General features: G+C 37.8%; 1 protein-coding gene across 1 annotated transcript; it reads left to right on the top strand.

The window, feature by feature from the left end:
• The first annotated feature begins 5959 nt into the window (after window positions 1-5959).
• Window positions 5960-22396, top strand: LOC134826844 (uncharacterized). The gene is made up of 11 exons (XM_063839348.1): window positions 5960-6067; window positions 6365-6482; window positions 6606-6675; window positions 7375-7482; window positions 8004-8060; window positions 8302-8370; window positions 15042-15089; window positions 15379-15432; window positions 15802-15992; window positions 16857-17347; window positions 22379-22396. The coding sequence occupies exons 2-11, from the start codon at window positions 6365-6367 to the stop codon at window positions 22394-22396; spliced, it is 1224 nt and encodes a 407-aa protein (XP_063695418.1). The 5' UTR covers window positions 5960-6067.
• Window positions 22397-22399: the final 3 nt, after the last annotated feature.

Here is a 22399-nt window from a genome sequence, read left to right as displayed (position 1 = left end):
TTTTCTGGGCTACAAATAGTGGTTGAAGTTTATTATTACTTGCACCTCCCCAAACGGTAATGCCATAAGATAGGTGACTTTCAAAAAGTGTGTGGTACAGGTCCTTATGGATAGATGATGGAATTTTATCCTTAATCATGTATAGCCTCCCAGAACAGGACGAGAGTTTTCTAACTAGTTTGTCTCTATAGGGATTGAAAGTTAGGCCTTCGTCGACAATTACTCCCAGGAATTTCGTTTCCTGCACCTTTGAGAGAGGTAAGCCGTTGAGGTAAAGTCTATTTTCGATTAATAAAGATTGATCATCAAGTTTTCTTTTAGCTGTATTGAATTCTATGTAGCAACTTTTCTTGGCGTTAACATGTAATTTATTAGCCAATGTGTACTCGTGGACTGATCGTAGGACCCTATTTGCATTATTGTAGGCCTCTGCTCTAGTTTTGGCAACTACAAATATGTTTGTATCATCAGCAAATAGGACATAGCTAGTGTTATCGAGTTGAGAGTTTGTTAAGTCATTTATGTATATTAAAAACAGGAGAGGCCCAAGGCAGCTCCCCTGTGGAACGCCATAGAGAACAGGAAGTCTGTCTGATACTTCGCCCAGGACGGACACACACTGCTCTCTGTCCGACAAGTAACTTTCCAGTAACTTAAGTGGCACTCCTCTAATCCCATATATTTCAAGTTTCTCAAGCAAAATTGTGTGGTCTATTGTGTCAAAGGCCTTGCTTAGATCAATAAAAATTCCTAGAACATGAAGACCTTGCTTTAGGGCCTTTTGGATGTGAAAAACTGAGTAGTTAAGTGCATGTGATGTTGAGTGACTCTTTCGGAATCCGAATTGACTGTCGTGAAGGATTCCTTGACTAACCAAGAAGCTGTAAAGACGTTTGTATATTATCTTTTCAAAAATTTTACCAAAAATTGGAAGTGTGGAAACAGGCCTGTAGTTCTCAATCAGTTCTTCGTTATCTTTTTTGTATATTGGGGTTATTTTGCCAAGCTTCAGAACTGACGGAAATATCCCTTGAGATATTAGGCGATTAAATTGAACAACAAGAGTTGGGCTAAGAATACCCGATAGTTTTTTGATTACTCTTATGGGAAAGTCGCTAGCTTTCCCACTCTTCAAGTTGGCTATAATCTCAGAAATTTCATCTTCACTACAGTCATGGAAGTAAATTGAATCGAGAGTTTTTGGTGGCATGAATTCGAGGAAAGAGGGAAGAGGTTCTAAAAGAAGGCCATTTTGAGTATTTTCATTCATTTTTGAGGCAATAGAGGCAAAGTACTCATTAAATTTGTTGGCTATCACCCGTCTTTCAACAACACGGACTCCATCTACCATAAATTGGGGTTTGATGGTTTTTTTCCTTTTCCCTCTTATCTCATTTATTACTTCCCACATCTTTTTAGAACTATCAGAATTTTCAAGAATTTTGTTACAGTTATAGGTATCTTTTTGGTTTTTTATTATCTTTTTAAGACAGCGTCTGTAATCACGAAAAATTTTGTGGAGTTTCAGATCTCCAACTGGCTTGAAGTCAGGGAGCTTTTTTGAGTTCACCCAGTTATCATACAGCTGACCTTTCTTTTCAATTGCTTCAATTATGCTGTCGGATATCCAGGGATTACTTATAGGATTTCGTTTGGTGAGTTTGGGTTTGTCGAGTTTACAACATGAGTCAATAGCTGAGCTAAAAATTTCAAAAAATTCGTCAAATTCAATTGGATTTTCATTGTTTGTTAGTATGCATTTCTTAGATAGCAAGTTTTTTGTTAGTAGTTCAACATTTCGGTTTGAGAAATCATAGCTTTGCAATTGCTTAGGCTTAGGGGAAGTTTTCCTAAAAGTTAAATGACTGATGTCAAAGAAAGCAAAGATTGGTTTATGATGGGAAGAAGTGTCTTCAATAACTCCAGAGAGGGTTACCAAGTCAATCTCATCAGTAAAAATGTTGTCAATGCAGGAGCTTTGGCCTACATTTACTGAGTGAGTGGGACGAGATATAAGAGGAAAGTAACCATAAGAGAGCATAGTGTTCTCGAAATTCTGAACCTGTTTTTTATTACTCTGATTTTTAAGCAAATCGTAGTTGAAATCTCCAAGAGTTATAGTTTTTGCATTTTTTGGAAATTTGGACATTAATTGTGTGTATTCTTCATCAAATTTGACTGAGTCTCCGTTTGGAGATCTGTACAACACCCCAACATTGAGTTTGCTATCTCCATGGTTGATAGTTACATATAGGGTTTCTAAATTTGGTGTGATTGTGCAAAGTTGGTCATTAATTGTTCCATTTAGGGAATCATGAATATACAAGCACACGCCTGAGCCTTTAGCTTTGCCTTTGAGTTTATCTCCGTAAAAGTGTGAATATCCATCAAGTGCATAAACATCACAGTTCTCAGCATCTGTATTTGTTTCCGCTAAAGCTAGAATAGAAAATTTCGTTTTTTGAGTGGCAAGTTCCGAGAGGAATAAGTCGAAATTCGATTTATTACCATCAATGTTGTAAAATAAAGTTTTTAAGCCAGAGTTTTCAGGGGTGTGCTGGTGTAAGGATTTCAATCTATAATAGCTGCATTTGTCCAAGATAGAGGAGGCAGTCTGAAGACTTCCAATAGCCTCAGACCAATTTTCGGAGTAAAATTTGTCATTCTCGCTATCCTTGAAGAGATCCTCATTTGTGGTACAAAGGTCCTTAAACGGGTTGTAAATTAAGTTTTCTCTTTTTGAGCAAACTTTACAGAGAAGTATGGAATCAGTCAGCTTGAATTCAGATGTTTTGAAACAAATTTTGTGGATAATATTTTGGCAACTTTGGCACTCAAGAAATCTTTGGCCAATATTAATGTTTTTGCTACAGCATCCGCATTTCTCCTTAGTTGAGTTAATCTTGAACATTTATATCAGACTGCATCTGGCGGTCCTCCTCTTAGTGTGTTGCTGTACAATCTACTACCTACTAACTTGTTATGATCCTTGGATGTAAAAATACAGTTCTTAATTAACTTGACTAGTGCACCAACGCCCTTGCCATTAATATGAAGAATATCATTCACATCAGACTTAGCTAGACTGTTCTTAAGCAGGTTGGTGCTTTTATCTAGAAATGTCAAAAAGCTATCAACAATTAGAACTTTAAGATTAGATTGACTGAGATCGTTGTACAAATACTGGTTAAAAACATTAACTTTTCGATTGATCTTATGCGACCTTGTTGGCAGCACAGGACAGATTATCAGTTTACAACGTGGGTTGTATTTCCTAATCTGAGCGATTTTGTTCTTATACTTGGTATACAACTCTCTCTCATCCGTTCCATCTACTTTTAAATTGTTGGTTCCTTCCATGATGACAACGTTTCTGTAACCTACACAAGACAAGGGATCGATCTCCTCAACCGTAGCTGCCCAGAGGCGAACTCCAGGGGTGGCTTGTCCCATCTTTCCACGACCTGTACCAAAGTTGATTTGTCCAAAGTTTGAATCTCCAACAAGCACTGTGGAGTTAAAATTTGACCAGTGGATTGAGCGAAAGGTTAGACTATATCGCATTCCTACTTCATCAGACGTTTCAGGCTTGATTGAGTGTTTAAAAAACTCCTGGCTTGCTTTTGTCATATGGTACATGCTTCTACCCTGACATTTTATCTCCGTAATCTTATCTGTAGAAGTTTCACGAAAGCTAAGTGTTCGACATGAGCCTAAGGAAACTGTGAATATCGATGACACCCGATTAATGTCTCCCTCGTTGTCTGAATGTTCAGGAAGTGCTTCATTCCCATCTGCATACCTGTTAACCAGGCAGGAGTTTAGGTCATAGTGGAACTGTTTCTGGGGGTGTGTGGAGGAGAATTCAGTGTTAAGACGTTTCATGATGTTGCCAATCAGGGTGGGCATGGGCTTTGGTTCCGATTTTGCACCCATGTAGTGGTAATGTTGGCCATACTGGATTGTGGCATGCTTACCTTCTTTAGTGAAACTCTCAGCTTTGAGAAAGTCTGTGAGCTCTATCTCTTCATCAGGAGTTAAGAAATCTTCCTTTATCCCTTCTATGCATTTAAAATTATGAGTAAGGGGGGTATCCTTTACTTCAATCCTTGGAACTGATGGAGGTGCTCTTGGATGATGCTGCTGTCCATACGTGGAGGGCATATCAGAGGGTGGTGGGGGTGGTGCCTGAGGGATCTGCATGGACTAGCATCTAGATTCGAGATCACACGCTGCAACAAAACGCTGCGCCGTCGCTTTGTTTTATAGTCATTAAAAAGCATTCCGCGCCTTACGCGTAATAAACATCCGACAAAATCCTGCCTTTCAGACAAAATCCCGCCTTTTAACTGACAAATTGCCGCGCTTTTGACGAGCGAAGAAACTAGAATGCTTGTTTCCCGCCAACAAAATTCCCGCCAAGTTCGTTAAGAAAAAGTTCAAAAGAATGTACCGGAACATTTGATTACTAGATAAGATAAAAACCAATGATTTAAAGTAACAAATAAATCTTACTGAAATGTTGCTCTCTGTTCTTCTGATGTAAGGATTCTGTACTTCCTAATCGAACACTAGATACAGGACGTAATCACCGTCGAGAGAGGGATCTTTACATTACGATAACGATTGAGACGATCACTTGAGATGGTTCCTTTAACTTGATCTGCAGCAATTGAATATTTTAAATGTAAAAAAATACTGCGATCCAATCATCATTATAAATTTGTATTTGAGAATAAGTTACGACGTTCTTATTACTAAAGTTGCTATGATTTAGAATTATCTGAAATATTAAGTTAAAGTGTCAAAAAGAAATAAGTAAAACACCAAGGTAGCCTAGCTATATTGAAATGTATTTGTATCGATGACTTAACAATATTTAAGTCGTGACGCAATGTCACGTCTATTACTTGTTTTACAATGACTGTCGATTTATCAAAGTTATGATCGGTCGTTCTGGTAAATATAAACTACTTCATATTTGTGAAGTACTCAGTGAATTCTTACAAGACAAGGTGAGATATACCTTCTAAGCATAGAATGATTGTTCTAGTCGTGCCACGTTGATTTCAGTTGTTGTTTAAAACGCTCTACACGTTTAGCTGGAATAACGGCATGGAAGCAAATTGGTACCAATTTATCAACAGAATGAGGATCTCATTACAAAAATGGTAAAAAATACCTCTTAAGCAAATTCCAAAAAAAAAGAAGCTTTGAAGGGGGATTTGAATCAAGAAGAAGGCAATTTCTCTTTTTGATGAACAAGTTTAAAGAGGTTTCACAACTTAACTCAAACGATAGCTTCTGAATGTCAACTGAATTCCAGCTAATTTGTGGATGATCCGCAGTTCCTGGTAGCTCCATGCATACAACTCATTCACGTGCGCACCTGAAGAATTATGTAAGGATACAAGGATACAAGGATACAAGGATACAGAAGTGATAATTGATTTTTTGAGTTCTATGTTATAAAACACCATGATTTTATGAACGTTGATTTTGGCGGATACAGCAATTAGGCCACTAAATTTTCGTTTTAGGGAGGGGAGGGTCCAAGCTTCAAAAAATTAAGAAATTTAACAAAAAACCAAATTTACGCAAAGTAAAATAGCATTCCATAAAAGTTTAAAGGCAAATGTCTGACCTAAAATGATAGTGCTGGATCTAATGTAGTTGTTCCCGGCTTTGTTCCTAATTGATAAATTCTGCGCAGCATTTTCAGGAAACGTAGCGTTATCAAATTTTTAGCTGTCAGAAATTAGATTTTTAATTTATTTTTTCTTACCAAAAATTTTGATTTCAAATTCTCACGCTGATGTGGGAGCACACAGCATGATGGTGCGGGCGTGCCAAATTTTACTGGCGTGGCTGGATCCAATGCAATAATTGACAAACCTTTATCCTCCCATCATTAGCTTGTTATTAACATCCTTTGCAGTCAATAACCAAAAGGAACTCAAAAGCTCCAACGCGGCATGGTGAACAAGATGATAGCCCGAAATGGGCTACAGTGTCGTTTCCCGATTATCCAGATTATGCACAAGAACTTCTCCCGATAGATAAGCTGGTAAGTAAATAAGACCAGGTGTTGTAGATTATATAATACAGTTCCACACCTGAACTCATCCAATCAGGGGTTATGATTTTTCCCATTGCTATTCTAAAAGGCTTCATAAATATTCAATTAACGAGGTTTTAAGAACAATGTATTCAAATAGTATATTTATTCATTATATTCTTGGCTCATATTAATAGACAAAGCTCATTTTAGATCGGGCTGCCTATTGGTATGTAAACACCACACATACAGGTCAGTAGATATAATACTTACTTAAACTTTTGACTAATATGTAAATGTTTCCAGATGACAGAAGGAGGAGATCATGGGAAGAAGAAGGAGATAGGAGCTAAGTACTCAGCATTTTATATGTTGGAAGGACAGAATAAGGAATACTCTGTTATCGTCGACAAACTAATTTCTGGTAGGAGATTTTATTCATTACATTTCTTTTTGATTAGTCTTTGAATTTTGAGAATCCTGCTACTAGACCTAGAGATACTAACACTTTTCTCTGATTGCAAATTTTATCCAAATTGTCTTTCAGGTGATGCAGGGGACAAAAAGAGAGAGATGGAACGTATCGCTGGATTAGTCCACAGCGACCGGACGAAAAAGTTGGTGTATAATTTTTCAATACAGTACTTCTCATGTCATATTCTTATTTAATTCGCGTATTGAACAACAGTAGCTTAGATACTGGTCAATTTTGGGATAAACATTCAATGGGTAGGTTCCATTGTGCGACTTGACTTTAATGACCTCCTTCTGTTCCATAAGGTTGTGTACCAGGATGTCCCTTTGAAATTACCTGAATACCTTTAGATCTTTGATGGATCAAGTAGACTTCGATCTATGCGCTTAGATTGCTGCAATATTATTACATGTTAATGATATTTACCTAGAGAATCAGATCCTAATCTATAGTATAAATCCTTCTTTTACCAGACGCACGAGTCTGGTAAAAGAAGGGTTTTTATTTTTTGATCTCACAATGGGGCGTTCTCGATTTTCATAAAACGATATGACTTATAGTTGAAGTATCTCATAGGTATTCACTATTCATTTAGAGTACTCAAAAATGTTGACAGATCTAGTTGATAAGCATTTGTATTATTATTCTTGAATTTTTTAGTAGGCTCAATGAACGAAAAGAGCTGAGCTGATAGAATAAAAAACGTTGTTCATTATTATAGTCGTATCTATAAAAGATACCGCTCCATTTCTAGGGATGATATCGGTCATAGATGCATAGAAATTACTATCTAAAATGTCCTTTCAACTCAAAAAACCCCCTTTTAACCCGTAACCATTAGGGACAATCTGACAAGAAAGGTTGGATCAAAAAGGAAAGCAGAAAAGAACCCTAAGAAGACAGATAGGAACAGTAAACGATCATTTAAATCCGCCAAGGATGTGGAAAGGTGGGACAGTTTTTCTGAAACACACTTTAATCAATATAAGTAAAACACGTTAATATACTACACTAGGTTTTCATGATTCCTATAGTAACAAACGTTCTGCAATATTTAGAAAGGCTCAACAATTGGAAATTAATAGCTAGGAACCCGCCCTCTGGAAAATACCCAGGGTGTGCTTTTAAAAACAGCAATAAATAGGCCTTTATTGACACTGCTTTGATTTTAAATCAAGAGCACCGGTGTCATGAGTAAATTTTTAGGAATGACCGTCTCGATGTCAGTGGACATTCATAGGACGGGTTATCAGCTAGTTTTCATAAACCTTCAGCCTTTTTAAGATTCACTTTTCTTTGTACCTATCGTGGCAACCCGAAAACATGACGGGATTTTTAGTACACTTAAATTTCAAAACACTTGAAATGAAACACAAATAAAATGTTAATTAGACCAATAACCAAATGAATACAAATAATATGAAAATTTTTCAAAGAAAAGAAAAAAATATGACATAATTATTTTGCTAGATGTATCTACGGTTCAGCTGGTAAAGCTAAAGAGGGATCCACGCCGAATCCTAAAAGGTTTGATTGACACGTCTTAGATGACCCTTGGTTACCCTTTTTCCGGAAGTACTTCCTCACGTTTGAATGGATCATCAACCACGAAAAATTAATAATTGATACGTACTATCTATATGCTGTAATTCTTAAAATCTATGAAGCAAAACTAACCCCATTTCATTTCTTTTTTTTGGGCTAGTTGTAATTGTTGACTGTTTTCTAGGAAATTTTGACACTGCTTAAAATTAATGTTGTTTTTCAGACCCGCCCCTGAAGCAGTTGACATGCCGGTTTCAGTTAATGTGATACCTGACAGTCCCCAGGCAGACAGGTGAATCGGTTGTTATTTTCATTAAATGTGCCACATGAAAACACCAATTAACAGGAAAAATTGCGATAGAAGCGTCAAATTTGATGTCTCATTTCTTTAGAAAAGGGTGGGTAAGCACCCAATGTAAGTTAATAGCATATTCACACGCACACTAGAAGTGTATTGTTTTTCACATAGTGTGCAACCTGCGAACTTGAAATCTCCTAACGATGTTCATCAACTCGTGGATATTCTCCACTTGAAGCTACAACAGATCCAGACTATATGCCCTCGTATTAAGATATTTGTTACCGCTGTGTTGCCTTCGCGATTTCCCCGCATGAACATGAACATCATCATGTTCAACAGACTTGTCTATGATATGCTTGAGTCAAGCTTCGAGCAAAGCGTGTGGCAGATCGGTGTCTATCACTTCGTTGATAACAAAGGTCTGCTTGCCATGAACTTTACCAGAGATGGGAATGAGATACATCTTGGCAACCGCGGTTTATCTAAGTTTGTGAGATGTGTTAAACATTGGGTGTATGTGCGTGAGAAACTTGAGAGAACTAGACAGAGGAAACCTGGTCAGACAGTGTGATATGATCCCACTTGATCAAAATGAACTTGAAAATCAATAAGGAGGTGTGCTATCCGTGCAGTAAGTCGATTAATATTGGGCAACCTATGCTTGAATGTGAAAACTGCACCAAAGTTATCTATACTAGATGTTTTAAATCTGCTAGTTTTAAGTGCAAGAATGGCCTATGGATGTGCCCAGAATGTGCACTTATCACAGAGGATAGGTACTGCCCCTTTGACAATCAAAACGATCTCGAAAAGTCGGACAGGCCCTACAATGAGGGTGCAGAAGACACCCTCATCCAAAAATTTTGTCATACCCTCGAGAGCTGTAAACGTTATTCCAAACGTGAATTCACAGAAGTAGCTACAAAAATCAGCAGTGGTGATGGGTCCTTCCTCTCAGCACTGTTCCTCAACATTGATGGCAATGCCAGTAATTTCGATACATTCCAAGTTGAACTCAAACGGTTATCTCACTTGCTGAAACCAACGTTGGTAGTAGCTTACAAGAATTATACCAGATCCCATCTTACACCAGTTTTTATCAAAATACCCTCCCAGATAAGAAAGAGGGCACTGGGGTTGCGCTTTATGTCTCAGACAACCTTAACACTGTTGTCCTAGAAAAGTTATCCTACTGTACTGTAAACATTGAATGCTCATTCGCCGAAATCACTGATAGCACTGGTGTTGGGGTTGTCTACGGAGTTGTATACCGTCCCCCTAGTGGCTGCCTTAAGGCTTTTTGTGAAACTTTACAAACCATTGCTAAGCAGATATCCGGCAAGCCCTTTCGTTTGCTTGGCGACTTTAACTCAGACCTCTTCAAAGTTTCGTCACACAACCAGTTATTTGAAGACACTATAATTAGTAATGGTTTGTATCCATCCATCTCAATTGCTACCCACTTCCGGCCTAATTGTAAAAACTCGTGTATAGATAACATCCTAGTTAGTGATATTGATAATGTTTTGCTCTCTGGTGTACTTCAGGATAGATTAAGTGAACACACGTTCATATTCTCCTTCACCTCAACCCCGGCCCCAAGAAATAAGAACAATGAAAAACATGTCCGCTACTACGACTACTCAAGTGCCAAGCTTAAAAATTTTGTTTCTGACCTTGAGGTGAAGGTGAATCAGCTGTCCCAATCTTCAGATTTTTGCGAATTTGTCGATTGCTTCAAATCCACCCTTGACAAGCACTGTAAATTAGAAGTACCGAAAACGACCAAAAGAACACCAAAGCTTAATCCTTGGATTACAGATGGAATCATCCTCTCAATCGACAGAAAACATGAGCTTTGTAAAGAATGGTCAGATACAGTAACAAATAAAGATCCATCTGGCAATGTCCTTCTTTATAAGATATTTAGTGACTATCGTAGGATGCTTAAGGGTATCATAAAGGCAGCCAAACGCTCCTATTACTGTAACGAAATCTATAAAAACATTGAAAGCAGTAAGAAAACTTGGCAGATAATAAATGAGCTTAGGGGCAAAAGAAAGAAAACAACCAAACCACCTTTCATCATCAATAATGAAAGAATCTTGAACCGGAGAGCAATTGCCAATGGTTTTAATTCCTGGTTCGTATCAATTGCTCCCAAGCTCAATGAAACTATCACAACTGACTTGTCTTCTGGTATTCCAATTCTCCCCATGAAAACATTCCATGACTTCCTTAGCCCTAGTAACTCTCGATCTATTATGGTAGAGGACAGCACTCCTGAGGAGGTTCTAAGAATAATCAAAGAATTCGAGAATGGAAAGGCCAGTGATATTCCCATAACCGTTATTAAAACTTCGTCCCACGTTATTGCACCAATTATCAGCAGATACTTAAACAAACTTATGTCAAATGGTATATTCCCTGATATACTTAAGACTGGCAGAATCACACCCGTCTTCAAAAAAGGTAATCCAGAAGAAATAGAAAACTACCGTCCTATATCCACCTTGTCCATATTTGGCAAAATATTAAAAGAAAATCATATATTCTAGGATTTATTCGTTTGTCAGCTCTCAGGGAATAATATCTAAGACTCAGTTTGGTTTCAGGCAATCGCACTCAACCTCCCATGCAGTAAACTACTCTGTTGACCTCATATCTAAGCACATCAAATTGAAGCACCATGTGTTAGGCATATTCATCGACCTCAGCAAAGCTTTCGATACTATAGATCACTCAACATTACTTACCAAACTAGAAAGGTATGGCATCCGTGGCGTGGCAAACGATCTGATCAAGAGCTACCTAACTAATCGATTTCAGTACACTGATGTTGTAGGAGAAAAGTCCGACCTACTTCCAATAAAATTTGGGGTTCCCCAGGGGTCAATTCTCGGACCCCTTTTATTCCTACTTTACATAAATGATATCTCTAATAGCTCTAGCTTGGGATCGTTTGTCACCTTTGCGGATGACACCAACATATTTGTTGTTGGTAAAACTGCACAAGAAGCATATGAACGCAGCAACGCCCTACTTTCAAACCTTCAAACATACATGCGGGCTAACAAGCTTCACATAAACATGTCAAAATGCTGCTACATTCACTTTAGACCTAAGTCACGTACTGAAGCAAACGTTGAAGAAGAATTCATAATGAATATAGACAACTACCCCATCAAAAGAGTAACGTCAGCTAGATTTTTAGGAGTCATCATTGACGAAAATCTAACATGGGAAGAACATATAATAGCCCTAAAACGAAAGCTTAACCATGCCACCTCAACTCTGTGTCGTCTACGCTGCTCCCTCCCAGAATTTCTCCACAGACAGTTATACTACACTCTTTTTGAATCCCATCTGTCGTACTGCATATCAGCATGGGGTGGGGCAGCTAAAAATCGTATAAGCTCAATATTCACTGCACAGAAGTACTGTCTGAGGGTCTTGTTTGGTGATAGAGCAGCCTACCTGGATAAATTCAAAACGTGTGTTCGAACCAGACCATTTACTGACCAGAAACTTGATAGTAAATTTTATAAAAAGGAGCACACTAAACCTCTGTTTAAAAACAACGAGATACTCACTGTACAAAATCTTTATACTTACCATAGCTACATAGAATTATTCAAGATCATGAAGTTTTCTACTCCTATGTCTATGTACGAAGAGTATTCTCGTTCTTCCAGGAAACCAATGCTTATTATCAATAAACCGGATCCCCCAGACAACCATAACACGAGGTCAACGAAAATATGGAATATAATAACCCCTAACCTTAAAATCTTTGATTGTTCTGTTAGTATTTCTTGCCTGAAATCCAAACTGAAATCTTCACTACTTTCCAACCAGCATTGTCATGCCGTGTATGACTGGACAAATAAAGACTTTGATATTTGTATCCTTAAATTTTCGTAGGCTCCTGCAGGGATTCCACCTGACCTCCAAAATTTCATGACCAAATCGACTTACTCTGCCAGCGTATTCCTCTGTCAAGTTAAATGTGATGTGTGAGTGAGTAAGTGTAGTGTAAAGAGATCCTATTTTTGTATCCACTTTGAATTCTAATAAAGACCTTAAGCATTATGATCAAATTTTTAGTACAATAGTTATATCAGGGTTGACATCTATGATTAATATTATAACCCAATATTCATTTCTTTTTCTCCCTTAAATCCCCTATCAAGATTCTAAAAAAAGTGCGATGAGATTGGATTTTGACAGTAGAAGTGCGATTTTCACGTGTCACGTGCAGTGGCGAAATGTACTCCCCACCCCCCCCCCCCCCCTCCAGCCTGCAAGATTTCTTGCCCCACTAATTATTTTCTATTTAAAAGATTTTGCGAGTCCCTTTGTAAGCGAAAAGTATGTCACTGTAATTGGATCCATAAATAACGAAAAATTTACGTGCGTATTTTTATGAATTATATTATGTTACATATTGTAATTATGGTAAGCCTCACGTAGCCCGATGGTTTAGGGCGCGCTCGCCAAGCAGTTGACTCGGGTTCGAGTCTCTTCAGCGGTCATTCTTTTGGCAATTATTAATTATTTTACTAAAATTATCATCAGAGCACCTTGTTATATACGTTATCCGATAGATTATACTGTTCGTACTTCATCTAGAGAACTAAGATCAAGAGAAGACTGGCATTTAAGGATTTGTCCGGGGAAGGCCTCGTTCACACTGGAACATGTCAAATTATTGTAAACGGAGTTATCTGGTAATGTTTGTTTTGTTTATGGCTAGAATTTAGAATGGAATCAATGTGATGAGGATCCAGAGTTAATTACCTGCTAGGATTAATAAGTCAGTTCTCCAGTTGAAGAGACCCTTTCTCAAACTTTTAATTCACTATGCCTATGGCAGTATCAAGTATATTCTGAGAAAGATTGAGTAGACTGTAGCCAGGAATAGTACCTCCTTTAATGGTAACCATGGTAACTATAGTAACCACTGTGAATCTTGATCTTATAACAACTAGTATCCTTTAAGACTTAGACAGTACAGTGAATAAACACGCTGAAAAGCGATGAAAATGCAAGCGCGCGACCGAATATGTAGTGCTGAAAGAGGGTGCCGAAATCTCGCGGAGAATCTCACGATATCGTGAGCCTAGCTATGAGATTTAAACGAAACTCGCAAAAATCTGGCAAAAATCTCGCGCGCGTTACGTCGAAGTTTTCACGCTATAAACAAGTGATAAAATACACGTTAAGAGTATAAAATACATGTTAAGTTCCTAATTACCTCAACTTTTAAGTTAAACTTTTTCTGTTTCCTCATTTATTTTCAAATTTTGTGCGATGAGTCCGGCTCGCAATCTCGCATAAATCTTGAGCTGGGCCTTAAATTTAAACCCCCACTTAGACATTTAGCCATGATTTAGTATTGAACACCCAAAATACTTACCGTCCTTAATAATCGTAAAGACCATTTGTTACAAAATAGCTGCTAGAATAATGCATGCCAAATATTCCCTCTTACACCCACAAATTATAATGCCTTCCTATCAACGCCTCTAATTTGGTCACTAATCAACCAGACTAGCGTTCTGGTGTGTACAAAAGCTACCAGCCAGTACATTCCTTGCCCCGCTAGTTGATTGTCAAAAAATCATACAGCTCAGAACAAACGGCCATTTACCACTAAGAGCATTATATGTTTTCATTTGTTTAAATTTTATGCTGTAAAATGTGCTAAAACTTTGATTATTTGTTTAATTGATTATTTGTTTAATTGCTCAAAATCTTATCAAATTAGACGTTCAGTATTCACGAAAAACTACTGCCTTACTTGTAACAGTTTATTTTATTTAATTACTCTCGCTTTTTTGTAAGAGCAATGTGCCGGTCGCGGTGTATGTAAATGTTAATTTTTGTTTGTATAAAAGTTTGACACTGCTTAACATTATTATTGTTTTTCAGACCCGCCCCTGAAGTAGTTGACACGCCAGTTGTCATAGCTGACAGTCCCCAGGCAGACAGGTGAATCGGTTGTTATTTTCATTAAATGTGCCACATGAAAACACCAATTAACAGGAAAAATTGCGATAGAAGCGTCAAATTTGATGTCTCATTTCTTTAGAAAAGGGTGGGTCAAAATAAGCACCCAATGTAAGTCAATAGCATATTCACACACACACTAGAAGTGTATTGTTTTTCACATAGTGTGCAACTTGCTCAAAATCTCATCAAATTAGACGTTCAGTATTCATGAAAAACTACTGCCTTACTTGTAACAGTTTATTTTATTTAATTACTCTAGCTTTGTTGTATGAGCAATGTGCCGGTTGCGGTGTATGTAACTGTTTACTGTTTTCTATAAAAGTTTGACACTGCTATGCTTAACATTATTGTTGTCTTTCAGACCCGCCCCTGAAGTAGTTGACACACCAGTTGTCATAGCTGACAGTCCCCAGGCAGACAGGTGAATCGGTTGTTATTTTCATTAAATGTGCCACATGAAAACACCAATTAACAGGAAGAATTGCGATAGAAGCGTGAAATTTGATGTCTCATTTCTTTAGAAAAGGGTGGGTCAAAATAAGCACCCAATGTAAGTTGATAGCATATTCACACGACACTAGAAGTGTATTGTTTTTCACATAGTGTGCATAGGAAATTTTAACACTTTGCTTACGAATGTTTTTTAGAACCGCACCTGCCCCCTCTGAACACATGTACTTACCAAGCTCAAGGAGGTGAATCAGTTGTAATTTTCTTTGAATATTAAACGCGATCATACAGTAAAACCCTGATTTACCGCACTTTTTGGGGAAGCGAATATATCAAGTTATCCCCATAAATTCCCTATTTACAACTAGGTATCAGTACAGATATTTGACATACATCATAATTTCATACTTTGTACCATCAAATGATAAATCGCAGATTTGAAATGACTTTTCATCGGATGAATTATTATTTATACCTTAACTTAAGCCATCTTGCCAGCTAATACTGGTCTTATTGTCGTATTTCAATTTTCAGGTCACAAAGATCAAGAGTTAGAGACACAACCAGGTTCAGTCCATACAGCCAGAGGTATCTATCACATATCGTTACTATAATCTCTTTTAAACTATCTAGATTTGTACTCTAGTTCATAGTTGCTTAGTTTTTGTTCCGGCTTAGACTAATATATCCTATTCGAGGCATTATTTCCTAATTTTTGCAACAAATTTTCTATTTTCTTTTCCTAAATTAGCATTGATTCTGTTCTAGTTTTAGTAGAATTTTCTATTTCAACTCTTATTACAGTGATTAGAATTAAAATATTCCATCAAATATTTATGAGGTTAACTTACGGTAATGCCATTAAAAAACCTTTTTTGTTGGGTTTTTTGTTGGGTACCCCACTGATTTAAATGTCCTTTGAGCTCGTAATTCGACAATGGAAATTCATTTCATCAGGTTCTCGGCGGATTCACTGCGAGATCTTTCACCTTATCTCTGGGTGTCAATTGAAAAGTTGATAGGAGATAAGGTGAAAGAGGCTGTCAAAGAGCAGGCAGCCTCAATCGAACTGCTAAAGGAGGAATTGCACATTGTTCGATTGGAGCTGAAAGAAGAGAAGGCTAAAAGACGCAGACTCACCAGGACAGGTTTGTTCAGCAACACATTTATAATCATAAATAAATTGCTTTAACTTTGAGGAAAAAACTGTTTTAAAATAATACATATAATGGTGAAATTAAGAAGTTTTACGTTCGCAAAGTTTTATGTTACTAAGAAAAGCAAAACTCTTCCAAGGATACATCTATGAATAATCAAAATGTCCAAAGCATTTTGAATCAGTATCCGGCCACAAAATGTTAGGTAGGAATTTCGGAACTTTTGGCATTGTGCATGTGGAAGATTGTCTGAAAATGCATGGCTTCAACATTTAAGGTTTTTGACTATTAGAAATCGACGTTTGAAACTGAAAAGTATTGAATCGGATATCCGTTAGTATTTGTTACGAGCCATGTTGCTAGGTGACAGACTGAATTCACAATTGAAAATTCACGTATACCCTGAGTATTAGCGTATACTGCTCACACCAACGAAATTATTTCTACACCTCTGTTTGTTTTGGTCACAAAACGTTCAATCGACTCTAGGGGTCTGACCGGCATTTTTAGTTTGAATTAAAGAATTTGTAATTTTACTATCAACATATAACAGCGAAATTTCGTATAGAAATAGAGTTATTCAGCACCATATGCAACCGCACTTCATTTTCGTAATGAGCCACAAAATATTCCGTCTCTACTTCACCATTGCATCAATTATCAATAAAGCAATAAGTCCCATTTCACCACCACATTCTTCAAAAAAATTTAGACGTTTTTTAGCCAGGCTTTCAGTTTGGAGGGGGGGGGGTGGGGGAGAGGAGGTACAAGTGGCGGAGCGCTCCGTTTTTCGACCCATTTCGGTGTTTCATATAAACAAGCAACCTAAAGTAACCACGTTTTACATTTCATCAGCATGCAACCCATCGTCTCCTGACATACCAAGAGGATGGACTGGTCCTCGTCCTGTCGGAGACAGAGGAAAGTTCAGGCAAGATCAATACAACCTGGGGGCTGATCCTGACCTTGTGAGGGACATCAAAGAGAAGATTGAGAGCGTTCGTCATCCAGGCAAGGATAAAAACTGGCATATGAACAAAGCCAGGGAGATCATCAAGGTGCATGTCCTGATTCCTGCCATACACAACTTAGAGCCAGCGGACATGACATTCGCGGGACTCGGCAGTGTCGAGGGTTTGAACAACCTCCCAACCAAACTGATGGGCAGTTCAACCCAGGCACTGTCGAGGATATTCCCCTCAAAAACATTCCAGCAAAATAGGGAAATTGTCCTGGATGCCCTCACCGTCCTCCGGAGGGAAGCAAGAAAGGGCAAGAAAGCTTTGAAGCTTCTCACTGACAATTTGGAAAGAAAAACTTTGGGTGCTCCCCGCCACCCTGAAGCTGTTCCTCAGACCCCCCCCCCCCCCCCCCCCCCCCCTTCTTGATGAGTTTTCATAGTGAGTTGCCACAGAACGCTGTGATTTATTGTTTAGTGCTGGTACAGTAGCTTGTCGTCGGGGGTTGTTTTTGAACAGCATGCCAATATCATTTGGGCCAGGCCATTGAGAATTTTCCATGTGTGGATCAAGATGTACCTTTCTCGACGTCTCTGCAATGATACAGTGCAGGGTGGGCCAAAAGTCAGTACCCATACGTTGGCCTTTATAGCTCAGTCACTGAGTGCCCGATTGAAATAATTCTTTCTGGTATAACTTAGTACCACCACTGGTTCGAGGAATTTGTCAACTCGAAAAATATTCCTGTTCATTTTTTTCAAATGGAGGTTCATTTTCACATTTATTTGATAGTTTGGATAGTCGGATCAAGCAAAATGTTATTGAATTGTGTTTGGATATTCCAATTATGTTTGTGCTGAAAGAATTAGAACTGTAGCTTCTCAGATGACCGAGATATGAAGCATAGCGAGTTTATTCATTACGTGTGATCAGGTGATTGGTTTACCTAATCACGTGATAAGGTGCCCCCGTTAACTACCCCGTTAAACGTTATGGGAATTGTTAAGGGTGCCCAATTAAGGTGTCGTGTCACGGTGTCACATAATCACCCAGTCAATATTGTTAACGAGATACAGAAAATGCTCGATAACTTCGTCATTTTTAATCCGTTTTGCCTCATGTTTTCAGATCATATGCAACATTTGATAATCTACCGTCTCTAAAAAAATTAGGTGTTCAGCAATCAGCATGTTAAGAGAAAATAATATAGTAGTTTTAATATTGAATGGGCGTGGTCTAAAATATTCGAATTTTCAATTTTGACGACGAAATCCTCGAACCAGTAAGTACAGTATGCCATCTGCAAAGCAACAGCTCTCAAATATAAAACACGGCGGAGCTATTAAGGCCAACGTATGGGTACTGACTTTTGGCCCACCCTGTATGATATTGAGTTTCGTGAGACGTTCCCAGTAGTCTAAACCACTGCATCCGTTAAAGGACCAGTTAACTGAAAAAAAAGTTATCCTCATATTCTGACAGATTGTGACAAATAGCAAACTAAGCAACGAGTCGAAATTCCTAAATCTCTAACTGCTCTCTAACGCGTGTAAATAGCGTTTGTATTATTTTGGCGATGACGTCATAAAGTCCCTCACGCGCGCAGAAGAGCTCGTGAGACTGTATTTTACAGGTAGAAAATGGACATAATACAATCTTTTCCCCCAAATAACTCGAAAAGTAAGTAATTTAGGGTACATGTTGCTTCATAATTTGTATATAAACATGGCCATTCTGCACAATTTGCACACATTAAAAAACCTTTAGGGCCTTCATAGCCCAAGTTACCAGATACCCATAGTTTTGCATGATTTCTGGAACCGAAAATCAGTTTTTCGCCAATAACTGAAAAAGTAAGCACTTTAAGGCATATGTTTGTTCGTAAGTCATATATTAATATGCTCATTGCGGTTCTTTTGCACCCTATCTAAAGACTCTATCACGATCCTATCGAAAATGGGCTCAGCACCACGCCCAAAATGGTTTTTGGCAAATTTCTCGAAAAGTAAGGATTTTAGGCCATGTGTTGCTCAATAACTCCTATATAAACATGCATATGCGGCTTCGTTTAAGCCTATTTTGAAGTCTTTACGACCTTCAGAAGCAAGGGGTCGGTTACGTTATTGGGTCAATATGGGCGTGGCCCTCCTGGGTTTTCTCCACGGTCAAAAAAATGTCTCGAAAATCGTTTATTCATACCTTCAGGAAGGTCTGTGCAAAGTTTCGTGAGTATTTGAACATTTGCAGGTTCATTTCCATAAATTTCCATAAATGACTGGAGTACACAACTTAAGAGTTAACTTTAGAGAAACTCATAAGTCATTTATCTCAAATTAAGCTGTTAGTGTCCATGATCAACCTGTGGCGACAATGTTTTACGTGAAATGTAAAAATCAGGAGTAATATCAAAAGTGTGTTTTTAGATTAAAGTGCTAGCTCATAGTTTTAGAATTGTATAGATTATAACGTTGGTCGTTTAGCCATCTAACAATCGATCGTGCCGTAATATATGGCCAGAGAATAATAGGGTCTTGGAATTTCTATAATTGTTCAGTGGGTCGATTGACTGAACACGTTTGCACTTGGTATTTAAACTTACCAGTAGTTTATTTATGTTATGTACCGATGATAATGCAATTAGGATAACAACTAGGTAAGCCGTAAGTCTAATTCAAAAAACACTCCACACCGTACACTCCGAACAGTATTACTATTTGGTAAACCCGAGACCGGGTATTTTGGCGGGAATTCTGTTCCCACGGCACTGTTCTGATAGAAGCTACTTCTACTAATGGTCCCAGAGGAACGGCCGTAAAGTAGCCAGACTTCTTGTCTCCTGTACTGGCTGACACATGCGGATTATAGTTATAAATTTCGCTATGCTATAAATATAATTGCTCTCGGAATTGAACAAACTCCTACTTATCTAGATCGTTTCTAAATTCGTTAGAGTTTCATGGACTGGGGAAAAATAATCGGTACAGTCTCCCTAGCTGCTTGTGTAATTAAGCAATAAAAACAATCTAAAATTATCACATATGACATAAGTTGTAATAGCAGAAACTTTCTAATCGTACATTCACCCGCCACTGTTCAAGAACCTATATCACTGCAACTGTTTAAAATCATGACGTGAGCACTGTACATCCAATCAGCTATTCCTTTAGTTAGAATGATAGCCAAAACTATAAGGATTTTGGAGAACTAGGGTAATAGTCATAATTCTAAAATTTGAGTGAGTTACACGTGTTTTATTGACGATGATAAACATTTGTAATGTAAATTACGCTATGCAAGCGCGCACTGAGGGACTTTATGACGTCACGAGGCCACAGCTTATTATTGCAATAACACGCGTTACACGTACGCTAGAGAGTTGGTTCTTTCGACGATACGATTCTTTACCAGTTTGTCACAGCTGATTTAAATCTTAGCCAAATTGGAGACTACAAATTTTTCAGTTAACTGGTCCTTTAATGCGTCGGGTAAATTGTCGTTGAACGTTTTCTATAGCCTCTATGTCCATGGTCTTGGCTGGATTCCAGACAGGGCAGCAATATTCTAGCTTACTCCGCACCATGGTTTTGAAGAGGGTAAGCATGAGAAATTGTGATCTATCTTTGAAGACGCTAAGAACCCAGGATGACATAGTGCTTGCTTATTGGATCATTTTCTGGATGTGGGGAGTCCAAGAGCAGTCGTTTGATAAAATCACCCGCAAGTCCCTGACAGTTTCTGCTGGCTCAATTATTTGACCTGTTGTAAGAGTGTAACTGAGCAGATAATTTGTTAATGGCAGATTTCGTAGCAGAAGCGAATTATTGAGCGTATAGTTGAGGATCTCAAATTTGGCTTCATTGAGCTGCAATAAGTTGTATGCATGGAGCTACCAGGAACTGCGGATCATCCATAAATTAGCTGGAATTCAGTTGACAGTCGGAACTCAGAAGCTTTCGTCTGAGTTAAGTTGTGAAACCTCTTTAAACTTGTTCAATGTTCATCAAAAAGAGAAATTGCCTTCTTCTTGATTCAAACCCCGCTTCAAAGCTTATTTTTTTGGAATTTGCTTGAGAGGAATTTTTTACCATTTTTGTAATGAGATCCTCATTCTGTTGATAAATTGGTACCAATTTGCTTCCATGCCGTAATTCCAGCTAAACGTGTAGAGCGTTTTAAACAACAACTGAAAACAACGTGGCACGACTAATGAAACAATCATTCTCTGCTTAGAAGGTATATCTCACCTTGTCTTGTAAGAATTCACTGAGTACTTCACAAATATGAAGTAGTTTATAAACTAAACGCAATGTCACGTCTATTAACGTTTATATATAATATAAATATATATAAACGTTAATAGACGTGACATTGCGTTTTGAATATTGATAAGTCATCGATACAAATACATTTCAATATAACTAGGCTACCTTGATCCTTGGTGTTTTACTTATTTCTTTTTGACACTTTAACTTAATATTTCAGATAATTCTAAATCAAATCAACTTTAGTAATAAGAACTTGGTAACTTATTCTCAAATACAAATTTATAACAGATGATTGGATCGCAGTATTGTTTTACTTTTAAAATATTCAATTGCTGCAGAATGCAGATCAAGTTGAAGGAACCATCTCAAGTGATCGTCTCAATCGTTATCGTAATGTAAAGATCCCTCTCTCGACGGTGATTACGTCCTGTATCGAGTGTTTGATTAGGAAGTACAGAATCGTTACATCAGAAGAACAGAGAGCAACATTTCAGTAAGATTTATTTGCTACTTTAAATCATTGGTTTTTATCTTATCTAATAATAAAATGTTCCGGTACACTCTTTTGAACTTTTTCTTTACGAAATTGGCGGGAATTGTTGGCGGGAATTTTGTTGGCGGGAAACAAGCATTCTAGTTTCTTCGCTCGTCAAAAGAGCGGCAACTTGACTGTGAAAGGCGGGATTCTGTCGGATGTTTATTACGCGTAAGGCGCAAGATGTTTTTAAAGACTATAAACAAAGCAACGAGCGCGCATTTTGTTGCGGCGTGTGATCTTGAATCAAGATCATAGGCCTGGATTCCAGACTGGAAACAAGACTGGAAACCAGATGACAGGTCTGGAAACAAGACTGAAAACCAGATGATATTTTTTACAGGGTAGTTTTAAATTTACGTTGTCGTATAACTATAAACAAGTTAATCCTGTTTTCAAGAATGCGCGGCTTCGGCTGCCAGTTATTGACTTATACATAAAATTGAATTATAAATAGAAATGTGAATATATTAAAATTTAAAACTTTCAAAACGGAGGCATATAAATATTATTATATTATGATGGTAAAATAAAGGATAAAATTTTAAATTTGTTTCACTAAAATTTGTTTCACTGACTTAACTGTATAAATTGATTGACAATGTTAATCCCTCACAGCTCGTTGCAGCCCAGTAGTGC

Source organism: Bolinopsis microptera, chromosome 2 (assembly GCF_026151205.1).
Source record: "Bolinopsis microptera isolate Bmic1 chromosome 2, MBARI_Bmic_1.0, whole genome shotgun sequence".
NCBI classification, from domain to species: Eukaryota; Metazoa; Ctenophora; class Tentaculata; order Lobata; family Bolinopsidae; genus Bolinopsis; species Bolinopsis microptera.
The sequence above is the reverse complement of the archived record's forward strand: the minus strand, read 5'-3'. Positions and strand labels throughout refer to the sequence as shown.

Bases quoted from the DNA above. Each gene is read 5' to 3' on its own strand.
- LOC134826844 (XM_063839348.1), top strand. From the start codon at position 6,365: ATGACAGAAGGAGGAGATCATGGGAAGAAGAAGGAGATAGGAGCTAAG. The intron at 7,483-8,003 runs GTGGGACAGTTT...TTATTTTGCTAG, and splicing joins TCCGCCAAGGATGTGGAAAG to ATGTATCTACGGTTCAGCTG. The intron at 8,371-15,041 runs GTGAATCGGTTG...AATGTTTTTTAG, and splicing joins GACAGTCCCCAGGCAGACAG to AACCGCACCTGCCCCCTCTG.